The sequence below is a fragment of the Leuciscus leuciscus genome, assembly GCF_965113295.1.
Source record: "Leuciscus leuciscus genome assembly, chromosome: 22".
Lineage (NCBI taxonomy): Eukaryota > Metazoa > Chordata > Actinopteri > Cypriniformes > Leuciscidae > Leuciscus > Leuciscus leuciscus.
Genome location: NC_138746.1, coordinates 20,731,501 through 20,741,946, shown reverse-complemented (window position 1 = coordinate 20,741,946; position 10,446 = coordinate 20,731,501). Strand labels below are relative to the sequence as shown.

At 37.2% G+C, this 10,446-nt stretch overlaps 1 protein-coding gene across 1 annotated transcript; it reads left to right on the top strand.

Annotated features, from left to right (window-relative positions):
* On the top strand, positions 1-9,560 carry memo1 (mediator of cell motility 1). The gene is made up of 9 exons (XM_082153730.1): positions 1-347; positions 3,711-3,792; positions 3,877-3,945; positions 4,054-4,166; positions 4,561-4,672; positions 6,541-6,683; positions 7,753-7,829; positions 8,358-8,462; positions 8,729-9,560. The coding sequence occupies exons 1-9, from the start codon at positions 287-289 to the stop codon at positions 8,858-8,860; spliced, it is 894 nt and encodes a 297-aa protein (XP_082009856.1). The 5' UTR covers positions 1-286; the 3' UTR covers positions 8,861-9,560.
* The last annotated feature ends 886 nt before the right edge of the window (positions 9,561-10,446 follow it).

The following is a 10,446-nucleotide window of genomic DNA, read 5'->3' as shown; positions in this document are numbered from 1 at the left end:
CAGCCCATCCGGATAACATAGACAAACTTGGCAGCGAGCGGATGAACTGGTTCGATCTTTGTTCTTCACAGCAAGACTATCAACCTCTTTATATATTTTTGCGTATTGTCACTCATATGTACCACATTTATATCAAGATATAAAATAAGTTACTCCTTCTTTGGGCACGCAGCTTCAGCACAGGCAGATACTTTTTGGGCTAGCATATTTTCCTAGTGTTTTTAGTTCATTCTTCCCCCCACCGACGAGGTTTTATTGGACCAAGATAGGCGGCGCGGGCACCAAGATGTCGAACCGGATGGTGTGCAGAGAAGCGAGCCACGCCGGCAGCTGGTACACGGCCTCAGGTAGAGCCAGAGAGACAGCGGCCCGGGCCTGAGGTCCGGTGTCCTGCTTAACACCAATGTATGTGTGTGTCTGGCAGTGTCTCAAAACCTGGTGAGCTGCCTACCTAGACAGCATAACTGGGATGTTCAGCACGTTCCTATGATAGCCAAAAATGCTGCCTACATAGGCAGCTCACTACGTTTTTTGACACAGCCTGTGCGATCAGCTGGGAATTATTAAATAGCCGAGATTAAAATAGTTTAATGACCACAGAGCGCGTTTCTTTACATTTATACCTTTTCCCCTGAGCTGACATCCTTTTAAAAAACGAACTGGCTTTGTTTTAAATGCAAACTAAAACATGTCAGCTTAATTTAGTTAAAATATACTATAAAATTCGGCATCCCAATTATTCTAATTCTGTAAACAAAAGTTCGGCATTTACTTTGCCTTAGCATTTAAATGGCCATTTCATGAATTAGTTTATATGTTAGAAATCATTTTGAATAATTATTTCTGCTTTTCAGGGAATAAACTAAAACCACTTGCATTTAAATTCATGGGCCAATATTTAAATCGACCAGACTCTTGTGTTTCTCTCATATTTGCCTGTTGTTGTTGTTGTTGTTGTTGTGTATTTTTGTGTCTCTATTGTGTGTAACGTTAGCTTCTCTGTGTATATCAGCAGCTGAGAACAAAAACAGGCCAGCAGTTAGCGGGTTAGCCTATAGTGTGTGTGTGTGTGAGAATCTCCTCTAATACACACCAACTACACGAACTAACACCACAGATTAATATAGCATCCACACTAACTTTACCCAGCCCTACTTTGCCGGATCAGTAAATCCAGATAGATAAACTGCCGCAATTCAGAAGACGACTGGATTGACTCTGCTAACGGCTAAAGCTATTTGATGAAGTTCATATAACAGCTGTACATGACAGCTATGTTTTTTATGGAAAATCAAACCCTATGTTTCATTAATACTGATGTCAAGTAATACTGTTTATTGTTATATCGGTCAGCATTTAGTTGCCCAGTTCCATTCCAGCAAATACAGTGAGCACAGTCAGCACATGAAAGTCTTTAGATGGCCGATGGTGTTTTTTCTCTCTCTCATGCAGTAACAAAGGATGCATGACAAAAGCTCAGTGCTACACACACTCACTCACTCACTCACTCACTCACTCACTCACTCACTCACACTATCACATATATTTATACTGTACAGAAATCAGTCTGCTGGCCTTTACATTATGACCTGTGTTCTGCAAGCTGCCAACATATTCAGAGATCTTGTTTTGTAAAAAAAACCCAACAACAGTCTTCTGCATGTGTATTCTAGAAGGTCTATTTCCAGCAAATAATATCTAATGTAATTTATTTAAAACAGTCAAGTGGGTCCTTATGTTTTGTTGATGGTTTCCCACATACAGAGGTTACTGTGGCACACACGACTATAAACATCCTTGGATTATTATGTCTTCAGTTACAGATTTTAGATCATAACTGTGCCTGATTGGCCAATAACAGGAAGGTGACAGTTTCAAAATGTACAGACATTGTCAATGAATAAATCTCTCTCTCTCTCTCTCTCTCTCTCTCTCTCTCTCTCTCTCTCTCTCTCTCTCTCTCTCTCTCTCTCTCTCTCGGGTAGTAACTGATTACATTTAATCTAGATTACATCATTCGATTTCAAAAATAGTACTTGGAAAAAGTACTTGAAACTAGATTACATTTTAAAATACTCATAATCAGCCTACAGTTGCTTTTTTGATTACATATTCACATAATGGCAGTAAATCATTCATAATTTAGTGATTCTCCCTAATTCTTCTATTTCATGTTTTAAAAATTTTTCTTAAAAAAAAAAGAAGCATATTCAAAAAGTCTTCTAGTTTTGTGATATTACATAAATTGAAAGGCCACAAAGCATTTGACTGCTGGATTTACAGAAATCATTTCACTTTTAAGGAGTGTTTTCTCAACATTGTAACATTGCATATCGAACTCCCGATGAAAACATGAGTTTTGAATTATCACTCAGTAAGTCATTTTAACACCATGTATTACTATGTCTTTGGAAGGCATTTGTCTTTCAAACACCTTTTTATTGTAATTTTAATCATTTTTAAATTATATATTTTAATTTGACATTTTTATGATTTATAAAACCTGACATAATGTTTAATGCACTTTATGTTGATATAAAATAAAGAATATATTTTGTGTCTCTTTGTATTTTTATATCAATTTGGTACAATGTTATCCTATTCAGTTCAATGTGTTAAACGAGTTAGGTCAAAAGTAATCTGAAAGTAATCAAAAAGTAGTGTGTATGTACCTAAATCATTACACTGTATTATATAAAAACGGCACTGTAGATATTAGTGTCCTCATCAGCCATTAAAATCCATATCAGTCCAACACTAAAATGAAAACATTTGCACTTTCATCAATATTCAGATGCTCTTGGGAATATCATTCGTGATAATAGTATGATTCATTACATTTTAGAGATTTGATTAACAACAACTGTTAAAATTTGACCAATTTGGTTGTATTGTTGCAATGCCTTTCACAGAATCATCTGAAGTTCATCTGTTCTCTGGTTCTCATAACTGTTATCTTGTCCTGTCAGACTCTGATAAGAATTTCATTAGAATTGGGACAATGGCACTGTCTGAGACTGAAATATTGCTGAAATCAACATTCAGGACAGCAATTTTAGCTATTGATTCATTTTTGTTTGAATGATTGAAGTAGAGAGGAGGAATCCATAGGTGAATGCTTTATTATAAGATTGTTTAGCATGTCGTGGTACTGAGGTGATACTATGATGAATGAATATTAAATAATATAATTTTTTTTACTGCATTGCAGTAATTGGATTATTCATTTTTTTGTATTACGCCAGTGGAAATTAGGGATGAAAAGATGCTTAATGACAATCAAGCAGATTTGAATACTGCTGTTTTTATTTATTCTTTTTATTTCTACATGATCACTTATTCTACACAATATTTGTCATGAATACAGTGCATAAAAAAATCAAGATTTTCCTAAATAGGCTTAATTTTCTTAATGCCTTGAAATATTGTGGCCAATGAAAGCACTCACCGCGCTCTCCCAGCTAATAAGGTGCTAAGATCTACAAGATCTTGAACATTGTCTTGACAGATTTTGTGGGTTTCACCCTTACATTTTATGTTGTAGATTGTAAAGGGAGACTTGTAATACTTATGTTGATTGAATAAATATATTTCTACATCATGAGAATGGTACCGTACAAACTACATCCTTGCTGAGTTACCCAAGCTATCAAATTATGTCTGTATCTCTCATATTGGCTAATAAGGTTTTCTTCTATCTTTGCGTTTAGGATCCCAGCTTAACGCACAACTCGAGGGCTGGTTATCTCAAGCACAATCTACAGTGGGTCCAGCTAGAGCCATAATAGCACCGTATGTGGAGTCAAACCAGACAGAAATCTTTTTTGCTTCAGTTTCCGTTGTGTTTTTGTATTCCTAAACAACTGTCTTTTGCAGGCACGCCGGCTACACCTACTGCGGCGCGTGTGCCGCTCACGCCTACAAGCAGGTGGACCCCTCAATCACGTAAGTGTCCCTCCTGTCATCAGAGCTTCTTTAAATTCTCTGGAAGTAGCCGTAATGTTGAGTTTGCCGTGGGGAGAGAGGTAACCGCAGCACTCTCTTATTCATCAGTCGGAGGGTGTTCATTCTCGGCCCCTCTCACCATGTGCCGCTGTCTCGCTGTGCCCTCTCCCCCGCCGAGGTCTACAGAACGCCACTGTATGACCTGAGGATCGACCAGAAGGGTAAGGAATCTCATTTCCTCCCTGCCCAGTCTCAAAACAGAAACCTTGGGAGGATTAAATACGGATTGAATAAGAATGCACAGAAAGGTGTTCACCCAGATTGTTTTTACTTCTGGCTCATTTGCTCTCAAACTGAGCTTTGCAGAAGTGATTGCAACATTTTCAACTTGTAAATGACTATATTTGTTATTGCGCAATAGTTTTCTAGCTGTTGTCTGACTATAACCATGACGAATGTGCAACATAGAAATATGAGGGATAATCTTTTTATTTCCTGGTGTTCATGTTAATGAGGGTTTGTGTAATTATCATAAAGTACCTGTTCTGTTTGTCAATGAAAGCCTATAAGTGAAAACACAAGGGCTTTAAATCCCCCCGTTTCTCTCTCACGCAGTTTACGCTGATCTGTGGAAAACGGGCATGTTTGAGAGGATGAGTCTGCAGACAGACGAAGATGAACACAGCATTGAGATGCACCTGCCTTATACCGCTAAAGCCATGGAGAGGTAACGACCAGACAATGAACATCGTCATCTGGACCGTTAAAGGAACAGTTCATCCAAAACAGAAAATTCTGTCATCATTTAGTCACCCTGATGACACCTGTATGCATTTCTTTCTTCTGTGGAACACAAAGTCACTGGTGTTTCAATGTGTTGTTTTGAAACCTATTGACTTTAATTATATGGATAAAAGCAGTTGAAACATTTTTCAAAATATCTTCTTTTGTGTTCCACTGAAGACAGCCAGTCATATAGGCTTGGAACAACATGAACTATCCCTTGAATACATCAGATTCGTATATATATATATATATATATATATATAAAAAATATTATTTTTTTTTTATTATTATTTTTTTCTTTTCTTTTCTTGTTTGCCCTACATTTTTTCCAGAAGTGGTTTCACTCAGATATACCTAACAATAGGCAAGAAAAGACTATCGCAACTTCCATTTCATGCTGATTTTAAGTGACTGAATGCCAGCCAGTGGGCGGGACCTATGATGCAATGATTTATAACTATTCACTGTTTTCTTGCTATAGAGGCAGTCATATGCAAATTATAAAAAACCTGCAGGATGCTTTAATGGTACAAAGACCTCGTCTTATACGTCAAACGATCAAAGAATATTTGATTTCTCGTGTCATGAACGCTTTACACTTTTTAGTTGTGTATATAACTTGGGTCACATTTTAGATTAGGTGACGGGTCCAATACTCACTATTAACTAAACCTTTTGCCTCAATAAATTCCTAATTACTGCTTATTAATAGTTAGTAAGGTAGTTGTTAAGTTTAGGTATGAATGAATGAATGAATGAGGCATTTATATAGCGCTTTTATATGTACTACTGTACACCCAAAGCGCTTTACAATCATATCAGGGGATCTCTCCTCAACCACCACCAGTGGTATTGGGTAGGATTAAGTATTGGGTAGGATTAAGAGATGTAGAATATGGTCATGCAGAATAAGGCATTAATATGTGATTTATAAGTACTAATAAACAGCCAATATCCTAGTAATATGCATGATAATAAGCATAGTGAGAATTGGACCCTAAACTAAAGTGTTACCATAACATTTGTCTGGATAAAAATCTAAAATGTAAGTGATTTATTTGAAGGAACCAAGAATATTAGTGGTACTGGACATATTAACATATTTAACATCATCATCATTTTTATAAAACTCTCACCCTTTGCTTTTTGACATTGTGTCAATGTTGCGTTCTAGCAAATACGTGATATTTGATATAGTTTTCTGTGGTTTCCTCAGTATACCTGGTTTTTACATTTTGCAAGAATCAAAGTTTCACCTCATCTCTATGCAGAAGCCATGAGCAGCAGTATTGACCCATAGTCCCACTCTAATGCTCATTCATCTCTGCCAGATCCACTAATTATGTTGTCAGGATCTGTTTACCTAGTGCTGTGCCTCCTAATTAGTTTGCAGTGATGGATGTTCGGTTATTTTTTAAAACGTTTTTTTTTTTTATTATTAATGCAGAAGCCACCAACCACTTCTGTTATGCCATTAAAACATGACAGTATGTGGGCATAGGAACGTTAACATCCCCTCAATTAGTTTGATTAGACATTTGGGTATTTTTTTCCAAGCAGAGCAATTAGTTGCTGAGCAACTGTAATATGTAAAAAAAAATTCCTCCACATTATACTCTCACCTTAGAAATTTGGGGTACTGAAAACCCTTGCAGAGCTATTTATTTGGCATGGCCACTGTTTTAATGAGTGATGCTAAATAACTGAATGAAAAATGAATTTTAATAAACATGCAAATGTCAAATCTCCATCTGGGACTTGACAAATGGGACAAATGATTATCTGTTGTGCTTTGTTTCTCATAAACAGCCATAAAGATGAATTCAGCATCGTTCCTGTGCTGGTGGGAGCTCTGAGTGAATCTAAAGAGCAGGAATATGGCAAGCTGCTAAGCAAATACCTGGCTGACCCCTCCAATCTCTTCATCATCTCCTCTGACTTTTGCCATTGGGGTTTGTGTCCACACACACTGTCAAAAAACGCCAATAAATTACAGTCAGTAATCTGTGAAGAATTTCCTGTTAGTTGAAATGAGATGTGCTGCTGACATCTTTTCAGCAGTAAATCTACTAGGGTTTGCACCGACTAGTCATTTAGTTCTGGCACAGGTCAGCGCATTGGATCTGTTATTGATTATTCAACTGACTTTGGTAGTTCTCGTTTGCGTGTACCAATTTTTGGGAACACTTCAGTTTAGGGTCCAATTCTCACTATTAACTAGTTGGTTATTAGCATGCATATTACTAGGATATTGGCTGTTTATTAGTACTTATAAAGCACATTAATGCCTTATCCTCCATGACCAGATTCTTCATCCCTTAATCCTACACAGTACCAACAACTACCTTCTTAAATATTAATAAGCAGTAATTAGGAGTTTGAGGCAAAATTCATAGTTAATATGTAGTTAATAGTGAGAATTAGACCCTAATCTAAAGTGTGACCCAATATTTTTTGTGAAAAACACACCAATTTTGTTGTATGCAACATGCATGTAACAGTAACATATGTGCATATTTATGCACATAATACGAAAAGCAGCACTTAACACAAACTTTATACAATTGCCAATTATTATATATAAATCATTTATTTATTAATTTCAAAATGTATATGTATATATTTATTATATATTCCAATAATCATAAAAGTGGAGAGTGAAGTCATGATATTAGTTTGGTATAGCAAACCACCCTAAATCAAGTGTCGCTCAAATGAATGATAACGAAAGCAGTATGTAATCTGTTGAGGAAGATATGCATGCTTCATTTCTCACTCACCTCATCTCGGGAGCACAGACTCTCATTCTCCGTCAATGTGCTGGACTTGCCAGAAACACAAGCTGCCTGCTTCCTACATAGACTTGGCAGCATCCAAACGGAAATAAACCTTGTAACTTAAGTGAGTGTTTTGAAATGCTCTACATAGGTAGGAACTCGTACAAATATTCCAGATGGAGATTTTTTTTGGTGCCTCCTTTGGTTAAATGATTCATTTGAACTCTTTTCGTCTATTCTGCAGGTCAACGTTTCCGTTACACCTACTACGATGAAAGTCAAGGGGAGATCTACAGATCTATCGAGCACCTTGACAAAATGGTAAACCAATTTCTATGCCCTTTCCTTCTGGTACCTCACATAATGTCTGACATATGAGGTTTACATGCAAGTGGCCCATTCTGCTTTGGGATACACAATGTGCTAATCCTGTTGCTGGTTCCAGAAAATTGTTCTCCAAGCTACAGAGTCATTGTTATGGTTACTTTGGCGTTGAAGTTTGTGATTCAAAGACTGACTTTAATACTTTCCACCCATGACAGTGTGTCAAATAGCAGATGTTCTTAGCAACCCAAACCTCATTAGAGGCCTGCCAACTGGGCAAAGTACTTTTGCCTCGGTAGGGTCATGTCTAATGCAAAGATCTCGTTTGATCTGGAGCTCCTTTGAGGAAATATCCATTAATTATTGTTACTGAAAATCCATCTTGCTCTTTGAAAGTTGAATATTTTCTATCATGATTTTGTGTTGTACAATTAAACGACAGCAAATGTCTAATGCAAAAATAGCAGTAATGAGAATGTTTTGTTGATGTCAGTAAAATATATCCATATTCATTTCTTTTTTTAGGGAATGGGAATTATAGAACAATTGGACCCCATCTCCTTTAGCAATTATTTGAAGAAATATCATAATACTATTTGTGGTCGCCATCCCATCGGCGTTCTTCTAAATGTAAGTACCTAATGAATGATTCATATGAATTTCCCCCGAGACATTTTATTTAGCAAACCATTGATGACTCAATAAAGCAGAAGCAAAATAACGTGAATAATGGCTAGTCCGTAAGCATGGTAATTAGTCTAGCACTTAACAGTCGCAGAGCTTTTATTAATGTCTTTTTTCCCCCTCCAACTAATGTTTTGTCAGCTTTCAAGTCTTTCATCATGAAGCTTTTAAGATTACCTTTAACTCTCCAATGATTCTCCTCACTCCACCAGGCCGTGGCGGAACTGAAAAAGAACGGCATAGACATGAACTTCTCTTTCCTAAACTATGCGCAGTCGAGCCAGTGCCGAAGCTGGTCCGACAGCTCAGTGAGTTACGCTGCTGGAGCTCTCATCGTTCATTGAGGTGAACTCTCCAAGGAGCCACGGAGCCCTCCTAGAAGACCCCATCCCTTCCCACCCGTCCTGTTCCTTACCACCTATCCCCATCCCTTCCCACCTCTTCTTATAGGAAGGACATGCAAAGCTTGTCCCAGATGGGAATCCTCACACACACCCCGAATCCAGATGTAACGTTAGATACTAACCTCCTCTTCCTACAGCTTTCCCTGTACCCTGTTTTCCACGTGAGGCAACCCGGATGATGCTATAGCTTGAAGTTCAGCCGCAGTTTTTTTGGGTGTTGCAAGGTCAGATGTTTGGTTGGTTTTGTTGTTGTTGTTTGTTGGGGGTCTTAATGAGGCAGAATCGGCTTTTGACCCTCCGAGGACTTTAGGTATCCAACGAGCCCTTGTGTAATTTAAAAGCAAGACACACTTAAAGTTTAAATAAAGTAAAAGAAATAAAACCATCGACATTTCACTCTTTTTGCAAGTCTGATAAATGACATATCTCACCTAATGATAAATAATTTGAAAAAGGAAGTTGACAGTCTGCAACATGCCCATGTACACCCTGAGAATTGCATTGGTCCTGTTGTAGTTTTTAAAGGGCTACACAATACCCACTAACCCTCCACTGTACTGGTTATACCAAAAAAAAAAAAAGTTTTTCTTTCATTTAATCTTTATTGTAGTCAAATTAAAGTCTTTTTTTCTGATTCTTATATTTTGTTCTGTTTATTTTTCCTTTGTGATTTACCATTATTTAGTTTTCTAGTTTTACTGTGTTTGATGTATAATCTCAAACTGTGTGGAAACATTTAGTAGTATATGAAGTCTACAAAAGTGCAGTACATGTTTGATTTAATGCTGGTTCAGTTTCAGACTGCCTCAAAGTAGCCATGCTTTCCCATCAACCCTGAAGCTTTTAAATGCTATTTTTGGGGTTATTCTTAAAAAGTTTTATTTTCTCATGCAAGTTAGCAGCCATGTTTAACAGCTGACTAGTAGTTACTGATGCACACCCGTACAAGGAACTGCCAGAAGGGAATTTTCTGAACGGCGTAGGCATTTTGTCTTGCTTTCCTCTTTAACGCGTCTACTCCAGGCCTCCCAAAGAGCACAATGCAGCAAGATTTTTCCTGGGTAACCATCGGAAGGAAAACCGCAAGGCTCGTGTACATCCCCACCAAGGTTTGAATGTCTCAAACCGGATCCTCAAAACAGAAAACAGACAAAGCATGTCATACCATACAGATGTGCCTTGGGTCAGTGTTAAACATGATTTTTTTTAAATTAATTTTTTTGTCCTTCACCTGTACTTGATTTAATGTGTCTATTAAATCAGTTTTCACTGTTTTTAAAGTAGGGGAAGAGATTCATTAGCTTCACCCATCACAACACCTGTTCTTGTACTGTTTGAATTTTTTATGTTAGTGCCGTTTATTATTATTCTAACTATTATTGTGGAGAAAATAACAGTTCACACGTTGTCAAATCTATGTCAAAAATGAATCAAAGTGCTCCTTAGCGGAGTCATTTTTGAATCTCAGGTTACATTTAAGCATTACAGAATTCTCGCCAGAAATGACAAGGGTCATGGCTGATGTT